This window comes from Bombyx mori, chromosome 19 (genome assembly GCF_030269925.1).
Source record: "Bombyx mori chromosome 19, ASM3026992v2".
Lineage (NCBI taxonomy): Eukaryota > Metazoa > Arthropoda > Insecta > Lepidoptera > Bombycidae > Bombyx > Bombyx mori.
This window is the reverse complement of record NC_085125.1, coordinates 6244863-6270490: the sequence shown is the minus strand read 5'-3', so window position 1 is coordinate 6270490 and position 25628 is coordinate 6244863. Positions and strand designations below refer to the sequence as shown.

At 35.8% G+C, this 25628-nt stretch overlaps 2 protein-coding genes across 3 annotated transcripts; one reads left to right on the top strand and one right to left on the bottom strand.

The window, feature by feature from the left end:
- The first annotated feature begins 519 nt into the window (after window positions 1–519).
- Window positions 520–11471, top strand: Fpps3 (farnesyl diphosphate synthase 3). 2 transcript variants are annotated; one of them, XM_012696476.4, is made up of 7 exons: window positions 520–615; window positions 760–886; window positions 4997–5162; window positions 5359–5499; window positions 6322–6525; window positions 6932–7171; window positions 9395–11471. In XM_012696476.4, the coding sequence occupies exons 2-7, from the start codon at window positions 816–818 to the stop codon at window positions 9728–9730; spliced, it is 1158 nt and encodes a 385-aa protein (XP_012551930.1). In that variant the 5' UTR covers window positions 520–615; window positions 760–815; the 3' UTR covers window positions 9731–11471.
- Window positions 11472–12719: 1248 nt separating this feature from the next.
- On the bottom strand, window positions 12720–24706 carry LOC101744153 (uncharacterized). Its single transcript, XM_012696527.4, has 7 exons — window positions 23307–24706; window positions 22490–22653; window positions 20958–21110; window positions 20355–20440; window positions 18096–18253; window positions 17496–17774; window positions 12720–16723 (listed from the first exon to the last, which is right to left on the bottom strand). Exons 1-7 carry the CDS (start codon window positions 24484–24486, stop codon window positions 16527–16529), a joined length of 2217 nt encoding a protein of 738 aa, XP_012551981.1. The 5' UTR covers window positions 24487–24706; the 3' UTR covers window positions 12720–16526.
- Window positions 24707–25628: the final 922 nt, after the last annotated feature.

The window sequence follows — 25628 nt, the reverse complement described above, 5'->3', positions numbered from 1 at the left end:
GTTTGTCTTAAGAGAATTCTTATTTAGTAATATTGATTTTCCCAAGCGACTTAAAGTGTATTTTTAGTGACCAAGTGATACAACACAAGTTCAATCTACTGGCAGCCCTGTAAAAATTTTAAACTAAGTATCAAACAGGACTTTTTGGCGGGAACGCGAGGAGTGAGGAGAATTTGTTTTATTTGGTCTATTTAGTGTTTCGTCAGGTTTAAATGTATAATAATTGTGGTTTATTAACTTTATTAACGTCTGTGAAAGTGAACAAATGTGGGAAAATGAAACAAAGCCGCTGACCGTAACTTCTCAGGATTCTCCGAAAATTCCACTGAGAAAATCTTAATAAATAACCACCATTTTATTGAGATTATATTTCATCCTATATCATCTCATCTCATTTCATTTCATTTGATGCCATGTTTCTTAATAATCAACTTCATTTCGTTTCATATTATCATCTTTCATAATAATATTATATTAAAATTAGACATGACTTAAAGGTCTTAGTTATCAGGTCATAATATCCCTTAAGTATCAAACTTGGCCTAAAGGTCTAGATACCAGGCCATAAACACAAAAAAAGTATAGAATCAAACTCGAAAAAAAATTGTTTCGGAGGTAAACACGAAATAATTTAGTACAAACGTTGCAGATTTCTAGTTAAATTTTAAAGAATTTTTTTTCCTTATAATTATAACAAACGATACCTAATCTTCTTCCGCTTATAAATAATTTAGGTTATAGAATTTGTTTAATTCATAGAAATTCTCACTTTATTGGATGTGGAATTCGGTCAGTGAAAGTGAAGAAGTCTCAACATGAACACCACATCGATATTTCTACGATTAATTAACAGAACAAGAAAAATATATCCAATAAACAGTATAAGGTTAGTTCTTTCATTCAAAAATCTTAATTACTTTCGATAAAGCCGTAGATTAAATTACATTGACCTGTACGTGCATTCTTTTAAGTCATTAAAAAAACAGGAACTTAATTCTATTGCCTTAGAAGCAAACAAGCTTACAGTACAATCACTCATGGGCATCAGAAATCCCATAGACACAGTGAAACTATAACAACTACTTTTTTTGCCTACCTATTGTCAGTAACCTGAAGGGCTCTTTACCAACAACCCTCAAACTATACACATATCTCGCATGAGGCCCCAAATTGGATTTTCTTGATTATTCTTTTCAAATTGAATATTTTAAATTGTGAATGCTTCAGTTTAGAAATATGATTTTTGTTTTTATTGCTTAGATGTGTGGACGAGCTCACAGCCCACCTGGTGTTGAGTGGTTACTGTAGCCCATAGACATCTACAAAGTAAGTGCGCGACTCACCTTGAGATATAAGTTCTAAGGTCTCAGTACAGTACAGTACTCATAGTTACAACGGCTACCCCACCCTTCAAACTGAAGCGCATTACTGTTTCACGGCCGAAGTAGGCGGGGTGGTGGTACCTACCCGTGTGGACTCACAAGAGGTCCTACCACCAGTAAAGTGGTAGGGTGTTGTTAATAGGAGTATAGGACAATGTGGGCCCGCAAGTGTAGCTCTGACTATTTTTGCCGCAAAGTAGTAACCATACAATACCAGGTGGCCCAAGAGCTGGTTTGCCTCTGAAAGCAGTAAAAAATTAATAAAAGTAATGAAATATGAAGAGTAAGTAAAATTAAAATACGTCTACAAATTGCACATTATACTATAAGAAATTCGCCACAATTAGCTCATAATGAAAATATAAGAGTACCACAATGTGCTTTATATATTTTTAGAGAATAGTTTTTTCCCTTAATGTTATCACATTGTAATGTTATCACATTGTAAGGTTATCACATTGTAATGTTATCACAATATATCCATTGCTAACAGGAAAACCTTTAAACCCCACATTTAAAACTGCTTTTAAAAAAGAATATTATTGGGCAGAAATTTTGTTACCAAGCTGAAATTACAATTGTTATTATATCAGACAATATATAAGATATAGTGCAGTGTAAAAATTAAAACTTGTATTACTGGTTGATTCTTCAACTACATAAACATAATCAGAAACAACTGTATATCATATATTATTTTATAACTATATATTATCAATATACTATTCTAATCTAAAAAATATAGAAAATATACTTTATGTGTAATTTCATCCCTAAAGGACAAGTTAAGCCTGATTTTGTTTTCGATTCTGGTAGGGCATTCTGATCCTTTACTGCTAAGTAACACGCTCTGCATATTGTTACCACAACGCGTCATGTGTACTGATTTGCAGAGTAGAAGATGTAATAAATAAAAATATTGCTTATATCGGTGAATGAGCTCACCGCCCACTTGGTGTTAAGCGGTTACCTTAGCCTGTAGACATCACGTCAATGCCGTCACTCACCTTGAGATATGGCCGTTGCACTGTAAAACTGAGACTAAGTCCGGCTCACGCTTGAAACTGGAATGCATTATTGCTTCGCTGCAGAAATATCCAGGCTCACAAGACGCCCCAACACCAGTAATTACGCAAATTATACGTTTTGCGGGTTTTATTTTTATTACGCGATCTTATTTCGTCATATTCGAAGTCATTCGTGAATTTGTGTTAAGTATTTCATTAGAAAAATTGATACCTGCCTGCGGGATTCGATAGCCAACACAATTGCTTCGCTAGATACGAATGCACCGAGAGTGTATTCTCTTTTCAGTCACGATGACTTCAACCCAATTGAGACCTTATGTATTTAGACGTGAGGATGTGAAAACCGCCATCCACTTTAAGATATAAATTCGAAGTCTGAATTGCTTTATACACAGTCAGCATCATCGTTAAGTTATACCCCTGCTTCTTACGACCTTAACTGTGTAGATATTTCTTCATTTTTTATTTCGGTGGGTAAAGTCAAGCAATATTTAAAAAATCTTGATATTTCCAAGGGTGCTGGTCCGGATGGTATTCCGCCTGTTTTTTTGCGACAATGTTACGCTCAGCTGTGTTACCCTTTGCATCTTCTTTTTAATCACTCATTATCAACTGGTGTTATGCCCCGTATTTGGAAGCGGTCGTTCGTGGTGCCAGTCTTTAAGAGCGGTGATAAACATAACATAGCTAACTACAGACCAATTTCTAAAATTTGTGCCATCCCTAAGATGTTTGAACGTATAGTTTATGATTTTTTATTTCCATTGATTAGGCCTCATATTATAGAGCAACAGCATGGTTTTATAAGCCATAGATCTACTGAGACAAACCTCTGTGAGTTTTTGGATTATGTATTGAGCTCCATGGAGGATGGTCATCAGGTTGATGTGGTGTACACGGATTATTCCAAAGCGTTCGATCGAATAAATTTTGACATCTTGATTGAGAAATTGCATGGACTTGGGGTCCACGGTGATTTGCTGCGATGGCTTGAGTCTTATGTTAGAGATCGCAGTCAGGCTGTGACTTTCAATGGTTTTTGTTCATCATTTGCACCTGTTCCCTCGGGAGTTCCTCAGGGCTCTCATCTCGGTCCTATGTTATTTAATATATATGTCAATGACGTTTCGAATGTTTTCAGGAAATCCAAATTCATTATGTACGCTGATGACAAAAAAGTATATAAAGTTATAAAGTCCTTAAACGACTGTTTGGAATTACAGGATGATTTGAACAACTTATTTGTTTACTGTCAAAATAACTTACTCACAGTGAATACTAATAAGTGTACTATTATAACATTCTCACGTGGAAGATCGAATATCTTGTATGACTATTCTATTAATGGTCAAACTTTGGTACGCACCACAGTTGTTCGTGATTTGGGTATTTATTTGGATTCCAGTTTGATTTTTGATTTTCATGTTAATGAAATAGTAAATAAGGCTTTTCGAATGTTAGGCTTCATACTTAGAGTTGGTAAAGACTTTAAAAGACCATCTACTTTGATTCTGTTGTACAACAGTTTTGTACGGTCTATATTGGAATATGGCTCCGTCACATGGAACCCCCAATATAATGTTTATATTCAGCGACTAGAAAGAGTCCAAAAAAAGTTTTTTAAGCATCTTTTATACCATTGTCGTCGCTTTAACTCTCCAGAACCGACAGAATTTGTCTCTCTAGTCGATCGCAGGCTACTGAGGGATCAAATGTTTTTATATAAAATAATAAATAACGAGATTGATTCTAGCTATCTACTTTCCAAAATTTCATTTAAATGTAGTCGTATTTCCGCGCGTTCTAAACAGACCTTCCACATGTCCACGGCTCGAACGAAATATGCTTCTAACTCTTTTGTCCGTAGATCTTGTAGGTTGTATGATGCTAAGTTCTCTAATGCTGATATCTTTTGCTTGTCACTTGTAGCATATAGAAAAGCTATTTTGGAGTATTTATAGGGTGATTTGGCCCGATAAGTGTTGTAGTTTTATAGTGTGAGTTAATGTATAAAATGATATGTGCGTATTGTGTTGCTTTTGTTTTGTTTTTTTTTGTTTTTTTTTTTTGTAATTTAAATTTCTAAATTTCTCTTCTTGTTCACTGTCTACTTATATGTGATTTTGATTGTGGAAACATATTTGGTTATTGTTTTAGCTATATTTTTTTAAATATTGTATGTTTTGTATTGTACTGTTTGTTTCCCAAATAAATAAATAAATAAATAAATAAATAAACAGCTATCTGACACACAATACTTTTCCACACCTGTTTGTTTAGTGCGAATTTTTTAACGTTCTCGATAGCGTAAAAGTTACTTAACATAAATTTGTCTGCAGTTGGAACAGCACCTCTAGCGGCAAACGTAGGCAAACGCTCCAAACTCCATACAGATTTGAGTTAACTTTTACGCTATCGAGAACGTTAAAAAACTCCCACCAAGCACGCTGACCTATCGTTAGGAAAGCGCAGTCCAAGAACCCATACAGTTTTATTGCCATAGCTATAACTAATATTGGCATTTCTGTCTTTACTGACGATTTTATGCTGTGCTCTCAAAATATGTATATTTTTTTTGGCGTGTAGTTTTCAATCAGCTGGATGCAGGTGTAGTTCAGCATATGCAGCTAGTGTTTCGCAAATAGCAAAAGAAAGGGAAACATTCCAAGATGCCTGGAAAGGTATTATCGACAATCTAACGACAAATAAGAAATTCACACAGCTACCAGAACTCGGAAGCTGGGTTAAAAAGGTGAATACACAACATATGTATTTAAAAATATGCAACACGAACAAAGATCACAGCTTTCTCAGGTTTTCAAGATCTAATCTCTGTTTAAAAATAACTATACGCTTATCTTTTGTTAATTTTTTTTTGTGCCGTACAACTTTATGCCTAAGGACGTGTTATGTGAAGTCCCGTGCTTCAATGTCAAATGTTTTTTTAGGTCTTAGAATACAATGTCAAAGGTGGTAAGAAAATCAGGGGCATAACAACGGTGCTCGCTTATGAATTATTCGAGAAACCGGAAAACGTTACCGAAGAGATGGTGAGGTTAGCACGTGTCGCCGGTTGGTGTACGGAAATGGTAAGCACATATTACAAGTAAGGTATACAATTAAGTACGTTGCAGTTTGATTATTAAAAATTGTCACCATCACGGCCTTTTCTGCCGCGAGGCAGTCATTAGTTCTGATTTTAAATTGTCATAATAAAACTGTAAAAAGTGCAATTGCGGCTTCAACCTCATGTGTCAAGTCGGCGCCTCTAAAGTTGCGGCGCTTATGACTTCTAGAAGTCGTTTCTAAACTACGCAGCCAATTTTAACGATTAGCGATAAATAATTAAGGTATACTCAATATGATTTGTAAATGCTTTTATTTGTACAATGTAATTTCTAAGACCTTCTATATCATCAGAGAGGTGAGCGGCAAAATAGCTTAAAAAAAATGATGAAAAATTACTCAAACAAAAACTCGAGATTAAATAGTAGTTTTTTTTTTATCTTGTTCACGACTCGTCAATACCGAAAATAGCACATTAACAAATAATACATTAACAAATTCAATTATAATTTATATTTAATTTGCTTCAAAAACTCCCAACTTTATATAAAAAAAGGTTGTCTTACGCAAAAAAATTAAACTCCTTGCTTTTTTGTGTGCATCATACATCTATACTAATATATAAATCTACACTGGTTTTTACGGATGTTGTTATAACTACTGAACCATGCATCCGATTGACTTGAAACTTGGTATCCATGTAGAAAATACGTGTACTTAATGGATAGGCTAATATTTATATGAGTGTTATAACAATGACAATAAATAATAATGTTAATTTTAAATGCCCAGCGAAGCGGGCGAGTACGGCTAGTAATATCATAAAATGTATCGTGTCCACTCAGCTGCAGGCGTACTTGATAATGAACGACGATATAATGGACGGGTCGTCGACCCGGCGCGGGGTCCCGTGCTGGTACCGCATGCCCGACGTGGGCCTCGGCGCCATCAACGACGCCATACTCGTCTACGGTTCTATATACGAAATACTCAAGATATATTTCGGGAAAGCTAAAGAATACGCAGACATCCTGGACATTTTCAACGAGGTACGTTCGTTTTTCGAATATTGAAGTATTTTTTTATTGCTTAGATGGGTGGACGAGCTCACAGCCCACCTGGTGTTAAGTGGTTACCGGAACCCATAGACATCTACAACGTAAATGCGCCACGTAAAAGTTCTAAAGTCTCAAGTATAGTTACAATGGCTGCCCCACCCTTCAAACCGAAACGCATTACTGCTTCACGGCAGAAATAGGCAGGGTGGTGGTACCTACCCGCGCAGACTCACAAGAGGTCCTACCATCAGTAATCTTAAACAATAAATACAGTCCACGCTCAATTACCACAACGCATTGGAAATTGATTTGAATGTTTTGATGTCGCTCACTGATATTTTTACGTTCAGAAACTGAATATGTATGTCAATAGAAATGTCCGATAACCGTTTGACAGGCTCTTCTCTATACGAGCATGGGACAACATTTAGATTACGCCATGGCGCACCGCAACAAACAAGACTACAGTCTGTTCACGACGGAGCGATATTATTCGATCGTTAAATACAAGACCTCGTATTACTCGATCAAGTTGCCGGTTGTTCTCGGCTTGATCCTTACCCAGAACAGAGAGAATGCGCCTATCGAAGACATTGAAGGAATATGTTTTGAAATCGGCAAGCTGTTTCAAATTCAGGTACGTATTTTTTTTTTTTAAACGAAACACGAATATTTTGTATAAAGAAAATGAGAACGGTGCTTCACGATTTAGTTTCCCTTTGCGCACGACGATAAATACGTATACAGATAATGACGCGTTTAAAGAAAGTTGATATGAAAAAATTTATTAAGTTTAAATCTTGTGGTGTCTGTTGACTATAGTCTAATTTCAATCAGACTAGACTGATACGAATACAAACTAATAAAGGTTTTTCGAGAATATTCAATGGTAGGTAGCGACTTGACTGCGTCCTTAGCCTAGCTGACGTTCTATGAACGACGGTAGTCACTCAATAACCCGTGGGCTGTATGCTCGAACGCTTACTAGGGAAACAAAAGAAAAAAAATTAAACATCAATTGAGGCGCCTTACTGAGTTATGTCCTGCTACCAAATCAAACAAAATTTAGAGTAAAAAAAAACTTGTGGGTCTTTCATACTCATTCTCTCTCAGGCTAAATGTTATAGATGTGTATGTTTGTCTCTTTTTTTGTGTGTCGCCTAAATACTAACAGTAGGCTCAAGAGTCTACTTTGGCTTGACCGGGTGCTTACGAGGCTCAGCCAGAAAGTTTGCTAACATTAACTCTAGCATGAGCAGTGCCTTGCTAACAGAGAAGATTCGCCCAAAACCAATGGGTTATGTTTCTCTTCAAAAAAATATCGTTTTCATCTTACCTATATACCTAGTCAGGTCATAAGTATTGTCACACAGTAAAAACTTTTCTTTTAGAATGCTGGCCACAAAAAAGTTTATTGAATTCGTATTTCGAATTGTTCATGAAAATAAAAATGTATACTTTTAGAATTTTACTCATTTTTAAATATGGAGTGGACGCTTAAAGAAGACCGTGTTGCAGTTATTGCGTTGCATCGTTGCGGTTACGCGCCAATTCCAATTTTTAACATACTGAAAAATTTGAATATAACCAAAAGATTCGTTTATCGTACCATCAAACGATACAATGAAGACTCTAGTGTAGATGACAGGTCAAGAAGTGGTCGCCCTCGGTCTGTTAGGACTCCAGCAGTTATAAAAGCTGTGAAGGCGCGAATTCAAAGAAATCCCAAACGTAAGCAGAAACTGTTGGCCCTTCAGATGGGGTTAAGAAGAACCACGGTGAAAAGGGTATTAAATGAAGACTTAGGGCTTCGGGAATATCGAAGAAAAACAGGACATCGTTTGAATGCTCGTCTAATGGACCTGAGACTGAAGAGATGCAGCGCTTTGTTGAAGCGGTACGCGAGAAAAATATATCGGGAAATTCTTTTTTCGGATGAAAAAATTTTTACCGTACAAGAGAGCTACAACAAACAAAATGATAAGGTGTACGCACACAGTAGTGAAGAAGCGAGCAACCGCATTCCGCGTGTCCAACGAGGTCATTTTCCATCCTCGCTCATGGTATGGTTGGGAGTTTCTTATTGGGGCTTAACAGAGGTACATTTTTGTGAGAAAGGTGTAAAAACGAATGCAGTTGTGTATCAAAATACAGTCCTGACGAACCTTGTGGAACCTGTTTCTCATACCATGTTCAATAACAGGCACTGGGTATTCCAACAAGATTCGGCGCCAGCTCATAGAGCGAAGAGCACACAAGACTGGCTGGCGGCGCGTGAAATCGACTTCATCCGGCACGAAGACTGGCCCTCCTCCAGTCCAGATTTGAATCCGTTAGATTACAAGATATGGCAACACTTGGAGGAAAAGGCGTGCTCAAAGCCTCATCCCAATTTGGAGTCACTCAAGACATCCTTGATTAAGGCAGCCGCCGATATTGACATGGACCTCGTTCGTGCTGCGATAGACGACTGGCCGCGCAGATTGAAGGCCTGTATTCAAAATCACGGAGGTCATTTTGAATAAACTTTAGTGTCATAAGAATCTATGTTTTGTTAAGTTCATTTTGGTATATGAATGGTTACATAATGAATAAACTTGTTTCAATTATTTTACATTAAACATGTGACAGAATTTATGACCTGACTAGGTAGGTAGTAAGGTCACGAAAAACAATATTTTTAAAAATAAAACACGATGTATGTACACCATAAACAAAACTGTATGTGATTTACCTATATACAGCATGTTTTATTTTTCAAAAATCTTGTCGTGTCTACTTCCACCTTTCTTTATAATCAGCTAGACGACGTTACAAAATCTATCGAATCGCTAGTACTACACATATTTCTCTCATACAGGACGACTTCATGGACTGCTTCGGCAACGAAACGGTTACAGGGAAAAAAGGGACCGACATCCAAGAAGGCAAGTGCTCTTGGCTGGCGGTTAATGCACTGCAACGGTGTAACGACGCGCAACGAACGCTGTTCGCACAGAACTACGCGAGCAAAGACCCGGACGACGTCGCGTCGATAAAGCGACTTTACGAAGACTTGCAGTTGCCAAAGCTATACAAAGAACAAGAGGACGAAATACACAGCGGCATCTTAAAGAAGATTAACGCGCTGCCCTCTAGTACGTCGCCTGCGATTTTCTTTAAACTCCTCGATATGATATTCAAGAGAAGTTATTAATTCGTTCTCGCGTGTTCCGGAATGGGGCTAGTCATATAATATTGTTGAGCATTAACGTTCAACTATTTATTAAAATAGTGATTCCGATATGTAGGAAGAAATAGACGGGGATAAAAAAAAACACTGAAAATGTGAAAAGATATAAAATTTCCGATAAAAAAGAATATGTTCCTTTGTTCAGGGATGTATGAAAATGCGCTTATTTCAGAAATTAAGCGAGCCAGACATAATGGGAAAAACAACACGCTGTACTTTCATGGCATGGCAGCTATGGGTCTATTTAATTTCTGTGTAATTTAAAAAACAACCATCCGAAAAACATTTATAAAATACGAAATAACATTTTACAGTTGTTGCATTTAAACTAAAAAAATAACTTTGTTGTTAGGTTATATTGATATAAATCTTCACTGCAGTATGAAATTTAACCAATGAATAAAGATCCCACGCAGAACTTTCATTCAGCATTCAAAAAAACTCCGTGCTTGTAGATTGTATAAAAAATCTAATCTTGATACATAATTGACATTCTGTCAGAGTAATTTTTAATAATTTTACTAATTGAACCTCATAACGTTTAGAAGGCTGAAAACACTGATAAAGTATTCGGAGTTTGCGCGTTTATTGGAAACATCTCAAAAATTTGAAATCGGTTGTTCTTATTTATACAAACACATAAATATTTTTTTGACCTATAAATAGTTATATATTCCACCTTTTTAACAATATGTGAATTCAACGACACGCATCGGAAGTCTATTTCTCGGAAATACAATAATAAAATGTGGTTTAAAAAAAACTCAATAAACCTGAGGGAATTTTAATTGGCGTACAATGATATTGAAAAAACTACAAGTATTATTATTACTCGTCTCAAATTTGCGCATTCTATTTTATAAGACAATTGTTAAATTTAGTCTTAAGATTTTAATATGTACGTAATATAAAATAAAAACCGGTCAAATAAAAGTAATTAAAGTTAATTCATCACGATATCTAATTCTAATCGCATTTAAAATGAACAATAAAACAGTTAAGCCTTTTCACGTGTGCAGTTCTAGATACGCCGTGCCTCGTAAGTCAATCAGTGAATGAACGAGTGAACGAATGAATGAACGAACATATAAGTACACTATTCACTATCCTTCATCTTTCGTAGTGTACGACCTATCGGGTCTTGCGTTCATACTATTTCAAAATGACTGCTTTGTTGCAATTGAGTGATCGCTTGAACCATGTATTAATCAGGAATAAACGAAAGAGCTTATACGAGTTTTTTATTACCCTTGTAGGCAAGCGATCAATGCAATGATGGTGAGTGGTTACCGTCACTCGTGAACTTCAGCAATATCAGGGACAAAGCCAACCTACCAGAAGCCGACTTATAGCGTATGTCGATTAGTCGGTAGACTAGTGCACGCGGAAAATAAATAAATAATATCTAAATTGTTAAATTTACGAATAATCGTTCACTTTCGTGAGGAACACGGGTAAATATATTTTAATTCTAGCTATGATATAATTCATTATATAGATTGTAAAATGTAAAATTAATAAAATAACGAAGGTACATTTTATATTTTTATACGCATTAGAACGATAAGTATGGATGGTGGTAAATGGTTATAGGAAAATGATATTTTTTTTGTTTTTTGTTGTACTAATAAATTATTTTATTGTGGTGAAAGTATTAAGCATGTTAATTGTGTGTAAATAATAAATGAATTATTGAGAATTAAAATTGGTTATTTTATTTTATAGTGTGGAGACTATTAGAAAATTTGGGAACGCGATAAATATTGAATGAAAATAAAATTCATTTAAAATTTACTCGTGTCATGTCATCGAGCTAAACAGGCAAAAGAGAAGCTTAAAGTAACTGCTTGGAAAATGAAATATATTTCAAAGTGTGTTTCAGTTCTCCTTAAACTATATTAGTAGGGTTTTGCATACCATAAATATCTCGAAATATTTTGTCATCAAATGACTGCAATAGCTATTATACCTACAAGAAGCCGGCCCGAACCCGAAACAGAAAAAAATGCTTCTGTGGTTACGTAACTGAGCCGATTTAGTGTAATTGTTTTCTTTTTAATAAGATGAAAGTTCGTGAATACTGGTGAATACAATAACTGGAGTACAGCTGACTATCGCTCCCTTCGTACCGATATCGCGTAACACGTTTAATTTCTTACATTACGTGTTAGGCAAAAAAAACCATTGCTAAATTATATTTCGGTTGTCGTCATCTCGTTAGTACCGGAGCAGAGTTCATCCACACCACCCAGAACCACTTCTATCTACTATACTATCTGGCTTTGGAATTAACTAGGTACCCTCCTCGCTGTTTCTGTTTCCCGAGCGCCACGACGTGACTATCTTCAGACAAGGTTTGTAGAGTGTAGTCAGCGGTAGGCATTAGTTTGGCATTGCTGACGTCATGAGCGACCAATAATCATCAAATAGGTCTTACGCTCGTTGCCCGCCTTCTTATGCAATTATAAAAAAGTTGATTGGTTTCGTGACATTCACTAGCTCTCCTGTTTGACTTATTTTGTGGATCAGTTCGTATACAGCCTATATGTGGTTTTGTTCCAGAGCCCTTGAATTGAATTATTATTTTGTATAAAAAAAAATAACGAACTGAAGTGACGACTGATATTATTATGATAAAACTAAACAAATGTGTGATTAAATTGTTTCGATTTTTTTTTATTTCTTTATATAATATCATGTTTAGATAAATATTTTATTTTAAAATATATAAAATTAAACAAGCAAATTTTTAAACATCGAACTACCGCCGTCTCTTGAGATTACGGTTATTAATCGGCGACTTTTAAAAAACTTTAAACTTTTGATTACTTTAAATTACTGAACAACCAAAAGTAATGCATTCATTATAATGAAATGGGTTTAGTGACTATTAGTGTATTTAAGTGATTGGAGCAAAAACAACACCAGTTAAAGGTTATGAAATAAAATAAGATTTATGTCTATCATAGTATAATCCAAAAATATAATGTTATACATAACATTGCTTTCGTGTAGTGAAGATATTATACATACAATAGCTTAACAATCCCAATTTATACAGCCATTCACAGTTTAACGTTAAATCTATAGTATGGAAAAAAATATTGATACATACATGAACAAATTACACCTAAAAGGGTTATAAAAAATTAAATAGGCGACCTTAATATTTAAAAACTGCATTGAAAATTTTAACTGAGTCTCGCATTATGATTTACCTACTACAAGACTGGTGTTCAGTTTTTTTTTTGCAGAGCTCAATGTTTTTCCGCACGTACAGCTATTAACATACTGCCTGATTTGACTGTGAAACAATTGTGTACGGTTTGAGACAGGTGGGACATCTGTTAGAATACCTCGTGTCATTCAACTTGCTAACTCGATGAGCTCCGTAATTTTTTATGGCAATAAAATCATTCTAATGTAACTAAAACGACTGAATAGAATATCTCAAGGGGAATGCACGTTATGGTGTCTTCGGGGTACTTCAAGTAACTGCTTATCATCATATGGGCGGTAAGCAGCTCGTCTACTTAATTACGCAGAAAAAAAGCTGAAATATACAAAAATGTATACATACCTACTTAAATAGATAATAAACTATGTTGAATAATGTGAACACCACCTACAATGTATTTATTAAAACTACAAATTACATTAATATCATATTTTGCTTTCCAGAGACGCCGCTTTGTTTACAAAAATTATAGTCGTGTGTCTACATGTATGTGCTAATATAATTTTGACTAGTAAGCACCAATTTACTAATATTTATCAATATATTATTATATTTCACACAAGTATTCTTAAATTAAATATTTACACTGTTCGATTCACCAAATTTAAACGGGCAAATCTTAAAACAAGTCTTCCATAACTATAATTAAACTTAAAACATTTTGAGCGTCAATACAACAAGCAATAAAAAATAACGTGTGTGACTTAAAAAACCCAGTGTGTATTATTTAGAGATAATCTAAAACATCGAACGTCGAAGGTATATGTATGTAAATGACATTCAAATTAAACTTTTTTTTCTAAATCTAATCGTTTCATTCGGTTGTAAATCGATTCTTTTCTTATATCGATCATCCCTAGCATCAATTGTCCTTATGACCGGTCCTTAGACTTCTGTACAAAAAATGCGCATATCATATTATCTCTTTAGCACCTTTGACTGACATTTTTTATTAATTATGATAATATATAAAATTAGTATTCTAGTATTAATTTTTTTAACACTTGTAGTTTACCTATAGGCACAACCGGTCAAATGAGCTGGATCACAATTTATTGCCTTTTAGGGTTATCATATAAAAAAATATGATGCAAATTAATATTCGACAAATATTGCATTCAATTTGTTGCTATTTCGGCAAAATATTTGCTTAGTTATTTGAATGAAAATAGTTGGAATTAAAATTTCAAGAAAGTAACAAAAGGATCCGACAGAAAGCAACATTTTAGTGTAAGAAAAGGTTAATACGGTATATAATATCTTATCAAGACTTTATCAGATTTCTTTTTACCCAGAAGAATATCCCAGGAAAATAAGTATTGTGCGTTACAAGTACTTTTCAATCTCTTTCATTACGTTGGTGTAAAGGCCTGGATTTTGTTCAAGCAAACGACCTGAGAAAATTTATCGAGAAAAAACATTTTCCTTACTCCGGTTAGCAGTTGAACTTGCCGCCAACCTTCGAGAAAATCATGAACAACCAGAAACAACAACTAATACGAAAGGATCATCGCTTAAGTCCACTAAAGATTGGTATCAACGACAGTCGGGAAAAAAAAATTGTTAGGTTATTTTTTTGTTTAGGTTATTGACACGAAAATAAATGTGTTCTAAATGTGAAAAATATATTTACTCACGGAAAAAGTTTATTGAAGAAAGGTATTAAATTAAAATTCTTATCCTTTATCTTATACCTTTAAACGAACAATTCTTGTATATTAATATATATGTATATAATCTGAATCTCGAAAACGGCTTCAACGATTTTCATAAAATTTAGTATACAGGGGATTTCGGGGGCGATAAATCGATCTAGCTACGATTTATTTATAGAAAATGTTGTTTTATTCGTGTTTTCAATAATCAACTCTTCCCGACATCTATTGGCGAATAATAATACTATTTTTCTTAATTAAGGACAACTAACCGCTTTAAAGATACAACATGGCGTTATCAAAAAAAAAAACATCGGTCATCATCTAGTTTTTATAATAGACATCGATAATATAAATTTTCGTTTAATTAAATAATAATGATTCATATTTCATACATTCAATCGGGAAAGATAAGGACCGGCCATCTGACTTGCTGTGGTACGAATCAGTATGCATTAAGTGTAGGCGTGTAAAGTGTTAAATCAAAGGGCTAATGCGAGTTTCGTTTTTTAACAAAAACAATAAAGTCGGTGGTAAGATAATGAAATTGTTACGTGGGCAAATAAAAAATCACGGGGTGTTAAGAAAATTCAAAATACATGTAATAATGATAATAATATGAATATATTATAATCTATTTCGACTTAAATGAAGTTTAGAGGATGAATAAATGTCTTTTCTTCTCAGTCGTGTTCTATGATAAATTTGATGCTTTTATCAAATTTATCATAGACATATTACAGTTTAGACAGATTTACAATCTTCTTCACAAGGCATCAGTATTATTCCTCAAAAAATTATAGTAATTCGAGGAAGGAAAAACATTCCTTCCCCGAGTTACTTTAGCAAAGGTAATACTATATATACTCTTATAACAATATGTTTATTATTATGTTTATTATATAACATAAGGCTTAAATATGGTGCTTGCTTTACGATGCGACAATTAGCCTCCATTTTAATTCAATGTTGCCAATTTACAAATAATATAAGATGCCAATCAAGATGTAATCAACTGTCATAGTTTTCTTTAATGTAAAAATTATTTTTTAATATTCGCGTTTTGATCAAAAATAGCTGACTACAAAAAACCAGCCTCCGTTTACATACCTCGTCTTACTATTTAAAGTACAGTTTAGAAAGATGTTGCTGGAAGGAAAACATGGAAAATTCTAAATATTTCTATTGTTACATAATTAATACATTTCTAATATTGTTTGCCTCTGCCTTGCTATACGAATCTATATTCCCATGAAGCAAGCCATAGCATCTCGTATTTTATTGATTTAAGACATCAAACCACAAAATGATATCTTTTGTGTACTTTTATATGTATTTATATTTATTATATTGTTTTCCTTCCAAAAAACCTTATTTCCGCTTAAATCTTTAAATATCATATCAATAGATACAATAAGTTTCGCTTTGACAATTCTAATTGCTAGGAGTCTAATTTACACGATGTTTTACTCTTTACACTGTACTAGTTTATCAGCCGTCTGGTGTAGTGGTAAGTGACATGGTCACTACACAAGGGGGTCGCGGGTTCGAATCCCGCCAAGGTAGGATGTTTGTATGATAAATATAAAATGTCTTTTCCAGGTTTATGATTTATGATGCATGTATACTAAATATATGTATTTGTATAATAAAAATCTTACATTTATTTCCGTTACCTGGTTGGTACTTGTTAAATTCTTTATGAACTTAGCACGGGACCAGCTAACGTGGCGTGATCGTTAGTAAATATTTATTATTTATTTATTTATTTATTATAGTGCAGTTTCCTCGATGCTATAAACACGATGGAACTTTTAAAAAACGTACCGTAAGTCTTTTTGAGTTGTGCTTCTGTAGTCCTTCTCGATCATTCCGGATCGTTCTGCGGCGTTATGACGGGCAGCTGTCGCGCCGCGTTCAGTCGCCGGTGAGCCTCGGAGCCGGTGAGGGCGGCCACCGTGACGCCGGCCTGGTACGAGGCCGGGACGCGCACGTGCCGAGTCCTCGTCGAACGTTCCACCCAGCCGGCGGCTCGCCATTCCCGTATTAAGTTCACAACTTGACCTGTCAAATGCGAAGGAGGTACGATGCATTCCGGTAATCGACCGGTACGAGAGCCGTTTTACCTCTTGTCGGTCTGCACGTGAAGTCTGCGCGTTTCGGTTTGAAGAGCGGGGTAGTCGTTGTAACTATATTGAGACCTTAGAACTTATATCTCGAGGTGGGTGACGCATTTACGTTGTAGATGTCTATGGGCTCCGGCGACCACTTACCACCAGGTGTGCCTTGAACTCGTCCAACCATCTAAGGAACAAAAAATATCAAAGTAGAAAAAACATGGAACATGCAGAACACACGAGAGAACAGAAATCGATTTGTAGACCGAGGGGTATAATAGGTTGGGGAAAAAGTTTGTTCCCATTTTGTGGTAAGTGGTTGACATCAAAATTTCCGGATTGAAAATGTTTAAACCAAATTTATGCTTCTCTCACAGACACATCACTAGGTCTAAAATATCGCTAATTTTTTTCGCGGCTTGCGTTAAATTTTAACCTTTTTTGTAGTAAAATTTTAAAATGTATTGAATTTCTTCATTCGAATCACTCATCTTGACAGTACGAAAAAAAAAATGACACATTTTCCTAAATTGAATTTGGAATTATCTTCTTTAAAATTTCAACTTTTAATGATACCAAAACCAGCCAGATACAAATAGTATAGCCAAAGAGATTTTATTACTACTTCATACATACTATATAATGCGAAAAGACTTTTTCCCCAACCTATTAGATATTTTGATTGTCTCAAAAAAATTTAATATCACGATCAAACTCACCAAAGACATTGTACGTGTGAAACCGCCGATCTGGCACAAACATGAGCGGCGTGAGGTCCGTGTCGGGAGTGTATCTGCTAAGGATGTCCCGGCTGCGGACTAGTAGCACTGAGGGCGACACCAGTCGGGCCCACAGGACGTGCTCGCGGACACACTCCACGGGATTACACAAGTAAACTCCGCGAGGCGACACCCCAAACACCATCTGATGGTGCCACGCATCTGGCAAGTCTCCTTGACAGCCCATCTGAAGATTTAGCGTTAGGATCGGTATTGCTCCTGGAAAGACAAAAAAAAACATTTGCAATGTCATGAACTTCCTAAGTAATGAAATCGTTATGGGACTGACATAAATGATATGAGAATCTAAAGACATATAGTTAAAAAAAAATCTTAAGCTCAAAACAAGCGAGTACATTTTTTTATTACTTCATGGTCGCTGTTTCAAATACAAATGAGCGGAATAAGTCGTATTTTTAAAAGCCAATTAAAAGTCTATTGGCCATTCCACACAAATCTGTATTTATGGCTTGAGCATGGCCAGACTTCGAACACCTTATTCCCAATTAATCATTTACTTAGATATAAGTAAATTATTACCTAAACTTATCCAATCAGCTAACCAGTGCGAGAGCGAGACGGCACGTTCAGGATAGGTTGGGAAAAACCTCGCCGTGACCAGGCCGTCAGAAGCTCTCTGTATGCCGGTGATCAAATCAGCTGCAGTACAACCGGCGACCGCGCGGCTTAAAATGTACCTAGAATTAATTACTTACAAATTATTCTAGTACCTCAATCCTCAAAATTATTTTCTAAGGTAATTTCAATGGTTTATTTATCGCAAAATTAGACTGGAAACAGTAACCTTGGAAATAGTAAAATGTTCATTTCGCGCGTTATTAATTTCACATAGTGCATCGAATTATAAAGTATTTAAATTAATATTGAATTAATAATAAAATGAATAAGACAGTGAGGGAATGGTGGCCAAGATTAGGTCGTAGAGGTACCGGAAGTCTCAGTGCACGAATGGACAGTTATGATGGGTGGACGTGGATAAAAATGGGGGGCGATCAAACAATTCGACATTAAAAAGGGTAGGCCTATACCCAGCAGTGGGTATCATAAATAAACGTAAATAAAACAGCGAAAGAAATTTCATTCTAAAAATGATTTTAAATGCCTAAATGTCTAAGATAATTGTAGGTCTACTACTGTCGGATAAATGTGTTGTATGAGATATACTTATGATAGTTAAAATTACACTCCTGATGTGTATTCAATGATAATGAAATAATGAGTTATCTGGCTTCATGAACATTTTGTATAAATTATTAACTTCTATCTAGTCTCTGGCAATACAAAGTTTGTTTACTTTTTGGAATTTCTTTAGATGAGTAGATACGTTTTTTTTGGTCTTGACTTTTAATATAATATATTTAGGTATCAAAAAACAATAAATATCATCACACAGATGGATACATACTTTAGATATAATTAAAATTTTAAAAGTTTAACTCATGCATATTGTATTATATAATTACAATGGGTATAATAGCCGGCAAACTTCTTGAGTATTTGTTGACGTAGTGGGGGTAAGTTTGCGCATGGTACACTCACGTGCAAAAACATTATTTACTCTGCGTCATAATGCAATTAAATTATTAAAATCAACATATGTATTTATTTATATATTTATTAGAACATCAACAAAAAAATATAGGTTAATAATTGTAATAATTTAATCTTGGGGTAAAATAGATATTCCTTCTATTAAGTCAAAACTAGAGCTGTTGCCAGGTCTTCGTTCAGTTGAAGCGAAGCTGGTATTTGTAATTTTTTTTTCGTTATCATAATCTTGACTATTATCATCATCACTGTTTTCATCACCCGAGTCGCCATCATCGTGATAAGTCGACATAGGGCTCATCGGTGTAGTTTACGACTCGGTCGGTTCGATCTTCTTTTTTGTCTATAATTAATTATTTTTTGAAGATATTCGATTCGTAGTAATCGAATGTTACTTTTTTCAATTACCAGCTTCCGATTATTTTCTGTTTTTTTTTCCATCTGAAGCCTAGCTCTTTCATAATTCGTCGTAAGCTTCATCCCGAGCCATTAAAATGTATATCTTCTTTAAAATTTTCGAAGCCTTTCTACGGTACGGAGTTTCGCTGCTTGTTATGTAGTTATTATGATTACATCTTTTTATTACAGATTGAACGAAACTATCCATTCCGGTAACTTTCTTCTTCCCTGATCTTTTCTTACCCGGAGTCCCAAGCACGACGAGCAAGCCAGAGCCTTTAGCTTCGTTAATAATGCACCTAACAGTACTCACTGATGTTTTTGTTGCTTCCGAAGTCTGTTTTACTTTTTCCATAATATTATTCTTCCCCTGTTTTATAATGAAGCAATATACGTCGTACACAATTTTTCTACCCTTTCTTTTGAATACTACACCAGTTTGTCGCGGCATAGTGTATTTTTTATAAAAAATCAACAAACACTCAACAAATAGCAATGGCAACAAAGTCAACAAGCAATTATAACAAATAACTTAACGATTAATAACGATAGACTTTTCACTGTACGCAAGCGTACTTTTGGGAGCAAGCGGAACGAAGGCGCGGTGCGGGACGCAGGGTTCGACTGATCTACCAATAACGTGCTCGATACGATTTCCCCTGCCGTCGCGCCTCACCCTCACCACCAAAGTGATCTAAAATTCGGTTCTGCGCAGTCAAGGTCATTTGCTCACGATGTTTGCCGGTTACTATACCAGTGGTACAACCTTATGCCTTATAACTATAACATTAAGATTAAGGTTGTTCAATAGTTATCTTTTGTACACGTTACCTTGGTATTGGTGCATTGTTAGCTCTTAGTCTTGTACCAACAGCTGAGGTGATTTTTTCTATATTCACTGGCACACCCAGAGCAATCTGAAAATTTTATTAGTTTTTGTTGATGTTTGGTCGTCGACTATCGCCTCGACGACCCGTCGGTCGGGCGTCCTCGGGGTGGCGCCGCGTGTCTGGTTGTAGTGTTGACCGCGGGGATCCCCCTACTCTGTCCAGGTTCTGACCCCGGACGGAGATCGGACGTCGGGTGTAAGAGTGCAGGGGAGTCGTTTAGTGGGTGGGCCCTAAAATCCTTGGGCCCGCGATCTGCTCTCAACACCTGCAGATCGTTAAGTCTCACATAACCCGCGCGCCACCTAGGCGCGGGGACCTCGTAGGAGGTTCGGCCCTCTAGCCGAAAAAAAAAAAAAAAGGTGGTAGATCACAGATAACTAGTGTGATACACCTGGCCTCTTGAGACATTATGTCCATTCCTATCTACCTTTTACATATTTTTCACCTTCAAACTAGGTTAAACATTCTCAATAATAATTGTGAATACAGCATACCCAAATTTGATCATTGTTCATTTAAGCTAATTATTGTTTAATCCACTCACAAAAACATTAATAACTGCTGTCGCTCCACAAGCTGAGGTGCCGATTTGTGTGACCTGCCGCTCACAGGCTTCTCGCTCTGACCAGACCATGCAACGTGGTAGCTCCGCACATACATTACTTGAAGTTGTTGCCTGTTCGGTTGTGTCATTCTCCTAAGAATTCGAAATTAAATTAAAAAATTTCAAAATTATAGTAAAACATTTTCAATTTTATTATAATAACATATCGACGCTTGAAAGGCAAACGTGACTAAGCGACAATAACTGCTTTGTACATAAATGAAAGGCAATAACCATATTCTGTGTGCAAAAAAAATATATTTCTAGGTCTATTAAAATCATTTTAATTCTACAGCTAGATTCGTTAAAATAGATTTTTTTTCAGGTATTTCTCAGGTATATTTTAAATTAATTTCAACTTCAAATTAGTCTACTGTAAAGTTCACACATTGTCGCTTAGTCATGTTTACCTTTCAAGCATCGATATTATATATTTATTTTTCTATATTCTTGGTTTGTAAATAGTAGTCATAAAACATTTAAATTATATTTCATACACACTCATCAACTAAATTGCTCAAGCATAAATTTTTTTTGAAAATCTGGTAATTTAAGTTTGTAGATGGGAAACCTTATTTATAGTTCTCCATGCAAAGACCTGTTATCGTAGGCATGTTTTGCAAAGCAAAAAAACCATCGAGACCGTAAATTAGTAATCTATATTCATCATATAGTATAGCTGTGGACCGCAGTAAGACCAAGGTGGTGATTGTCGATCGCGCTATGAATAACTCGCCGGACGTGACTCAAATAGCGGGTTGCGACGTGGTCCAGTCCTACATATACCTTGGGGCGTTAATCTCAAATAATGGCGGATGCATTGACGAAATCAGAAGGCGCATGGCTGTCACGAGGTCGGCGATGGACGGGCTGAGGATAGTATGGAGAAATAGAAACATAACGAAAACCACAAAGATCAGGCTCGTTAGAACACTAATATTCTCTATATTTCTATACGCTGCTGAGACGTGGACCGTGCGAGACGTGGAAAGGAAGAAAATAGACGCTCTGGAAATGTGGTGCTGGAGAAGAATGCTTGGAGTTTCGTGGACCGACTTTCGTACAAATGTCTCGATACTTCAGGAACTCGGCATCAAGCAGCGTCTATTTGGTATAGTAGTCTCGAATGGTGAATTTCTTCGGACACGTTTCGCGACGAGATGGCCGGTCCATAGAACGCCTCGTTGTACAGGGAAGCGTTGATGGTACAAGACCGCGCGGTAGGCCACCAATGCGGTGGACCGACCAAATTAAAACTGCAGTGGGAGGTCCCCTAAATGAGTGCAGTAGAATGGCCTCGAGCAGGGAGAGATGGCGCGACATCGTGAGACGCATCAAGTCTGCCCCTTCCAACACTACATGACGATCACGACTACTCTGTCAAGAGTGACACGACTGAGAAGATAGCTGTGGAACATAATCTTACACAAAAACAAAAGTTATTTAATTATATTTTGAATTACATATTTTACCTTAGTTGGAATGTGACTATCACTGTCTGGTTTCGTCTTTTCTCCTGTAGAATTTTTAGCTATTTTGAGATGGTATACAGAAGATAAATTATTGGGATCGACTCTTCGTGAGTGTCCTTTGTGGTACTCATATAAAATACCATCTGGATATTCTTCTTCATCACCTAGAACATGAACTTTTATCTTTATCTATTCTTAAACATTAAGCAGGCCGAATGCAGGCAACATTAGAGGAAGCTGGTGCAAAAACTGGACCAAGGTGGTCTCGACCCTCAGTAATGAGGAAACGACAAAGAAGAAGAATTCTTAAACATTTTAACTCTGTCAGACATTATGACATTATTTTTACCAGAAACCACATCTGCAATTGTAGAGGCAAATTGTAAAATTGGTTCAATATTAAAACAACCATATTAAATAATTTCGGATTTCATCTGCATGGTATTCAGTTGGAAATGCACTTTCCTACTAATTAATGTAACATAACCAAAAATCTATTGATAAAACTAATATTATCCATATAATATAACTATTACTGTATATAGCCTTTGTAAATATGTACATATAACCTTTAATATTGATGTTCCATGGTGAAATCATGAAAATATGTTTTTTATATAAAGTAAAAATTGTTGGTAAAAGTTGTTTTATTAACAATCAAAGTAAAAAAAATACGTAATAATTAAATATTATTAAGTTTTTTTAATCTTATCTATCTAAATAATTATTTAGTTGCATGATGAGCACACAATAGCAGACCTGTCTCATTGTATGCAATATGCTCTACTGATTAAAAAAAAATTATAATAAATCTTACTGTTTAACATTTCACTCAGGCAAACCAAGTCTCCAGTTGTTGCATGATGACAGGCAAGTCCACTGGTTGGCCAAAGTGACATAGTCCTGCGGACTAATAATTCCTCTCCTCTTGCATTAGATTGCATTATATAAGGACCATATAAACTAGTTGACTCAACCACATCCCCTTGCCCTGTGTTATCGTTACTTGTAGATGGTATGTCATGTGAATAAGCTTCAAGATCATTGTGCGAAGAAGCACTTGGCAAATTTACTGAGTTAGCTCTGGGAGCTGAAACATTTTCTGGTGAAGGTGACATCATTACTGGTTCATTCTCCTCTGGCATGTTACTAGCTGCTTCTATTTCAGCATCCGGTATGGATTCATCACCAGTATCCATTTCGCAAGAAGGCCCCGGGTCAAAATCCATTTCAAGGAAATCCATATCTGGACTAGAGGCACGTGAACCTTGCTCTCTTTGGCCTTGCTGTGGAACAGGGTAATTTGGCGGCAAGGGTAGATGATTATCCAGTGGCAGCCCCATATCCAAGCTGAAGAATGAACTTGGTAGATCAGCCAAATGCTCACCACCTCTATATGTATATATACAGCCATCTTCAGAGCCTAAAGAATAATCATCATTACCTGTATCACTAGAACTATCATCAGCATCAAAATTAGGCCTGTTGAGTTTTAAACTGGAAGGTCTTTTTCTGCTTTCTCTGCAATTACTGTCAGGTTCATTAACTCTGTTAATACCACTTGTTGAGGGAACGTTAGGGCTGTTGGCAGCCAGATCTTGACAAATCTTGTGTTTTTGACATGACAACACATCTTGGTTGAGCTCAACTCCGTTATCGTACACCTTTTTCGAAGAAATTACGTCTTTGTCGTTACACGAATTCATCTTCACATTTGACTGATTTGTACATACAGTTTTTGAACTCTCTGCGTTACTTTCAGCTAAGCTATTCGATGAAACCACTTCATTATACGATAAACAATTGGTTTGTTTTGATCTAGGTCCGTTTAGCGACAAAAGACTTGAACTTTGATTGGGAGTCGATGTAAACATATTTTCCAAGTTCGTATTGTCACTTCCTTGTACGGGACTCCCTTTTCCTTTTATATCCTTTGCGCCATTACATTCTAAAGTATTTGAGCTTATCAATGACGACGATTCTTGATGAGGTTCCATGATCACAATTCACAAGTATAACGTAACCGTTGTTCCACACTTTAAACTTTATTTAAGGTTGGTTATGCAAAGTAGGGATCAAATGAGTCGATATTCTAAACAAACCCATAACGTTTATAAGTTAAATGCGCCCGGCAAACTACACTAAAATAATTCTAAAATAATAACAAACAAATCCGTAATTTTTATCAAAGAATATTTGACAACTGCTTGACATTTCAGGAAAACATAAATTTTTTTAAGGGATTTTATGACCTGGTAACTAAGACCTTTAAGTCAAATCTTATTTGGAAAATGTTCATAACAACTCGACCGAGCTAAGTTTGCACCTCGCTGGAATGCGGCGCTCCACCCGCTTCCCCGCTCACCTTCCCGCGATCGCCCTGTCGCGTCAGTACGGTTAGCATCTTTGTCGCCGACACGCGTCATACGAGCTTTCGTCTCCCTATCCGTTGAATTTTTTTAACTGTTCCTATTAGGTTTTTTGTTATAGTTTAGTTATATTCCCTGTTTTCCAATTACAGCACTAGAACGCATTATGCGGCATAATCTTCAACGTTGAATGTTCAAACTACAGCAACGCTTCGCACAATCGAGCACTCTCAAGCATAATTCAGTATTGTGCGCCACTGAGCCGCATTATGTCGCATTATGCTCTGTAATTGGAAAACAGGGATTATTGTACTATTTTTGTTAAGTTTTTGTTGAACTGTTGTTACTGAACGCTTAACGTTCATTTTTTTTTACTTTGAGAGGATTATTGTGGGCAACAAAATAAAAGGGAAAGGTGATACACAGTGAAGAGAGAAACATAATCCTGAAAAAGAAACATAATAGATTTTTTTTTTTATTTCCTTTGTAGGCAGACGAGCATACGGCCCACCTGATGGTAAGTGGTCACCGTCGCTCATGGACGTCAGCAATGCCAGGGGCAGAGCCAAGCCGCTGCCTACCATTATTATTTATTATTATTAATTATTACTGAGCAGTTGGGATACAAATTTAAAAAGTGCAAGAACGCCCGGGTGGTCTTAATACAAAAACCCGATATCGCTATATTCTAATGTACCTATGTATAATAATAATATATTGTTAAAAACAATAAATGCAAAGTAAAATATAACAAACATTTGTTTACATTT

Coding starts and splice junctions, on each gene's coding strand:
- Fpps3 (XM_012696476.4), top strand. CDS start 816: ATGAACACCACATCGATATTTCTACGATTAATTAACAGAACAAGAAAA. Junction 5,163..5,358: donor TCGGAAGCTGGGTTAAAAAG/GTGAATACACAA, acceptor ATGTTTTTTTAG/GTCTTAGAATACAATGTCAA. Junction 6,526..6,931: donor TCCTGGACATTTTCAACGAG/GTACGTTCGTTT, acceptor ACCGTTTGACAG/GCTCTTCTCTATACGAGCAT.
- LOC101744153 (XM_012696527.4), bottom strand. CDS start 24,486: ATGGAACCTCATCAAGAATCGTCGTCATTGATAAGCTCAAATACTTTA. Junction 20,441..20,957: donor CAGCAGTTATTAATGTTTTT/GTGAGTGGATTA, acceptor TAAAATTTTCAG/ATTGCTCTGGGTGTGCCAGT. Junction 16,724..17,495: donor TCACACGTACAATGTCTTTG/GTGAGTTTGATC, acceptor CGCATTTGACAG/GTCAAGTTGTGAACTTAATA.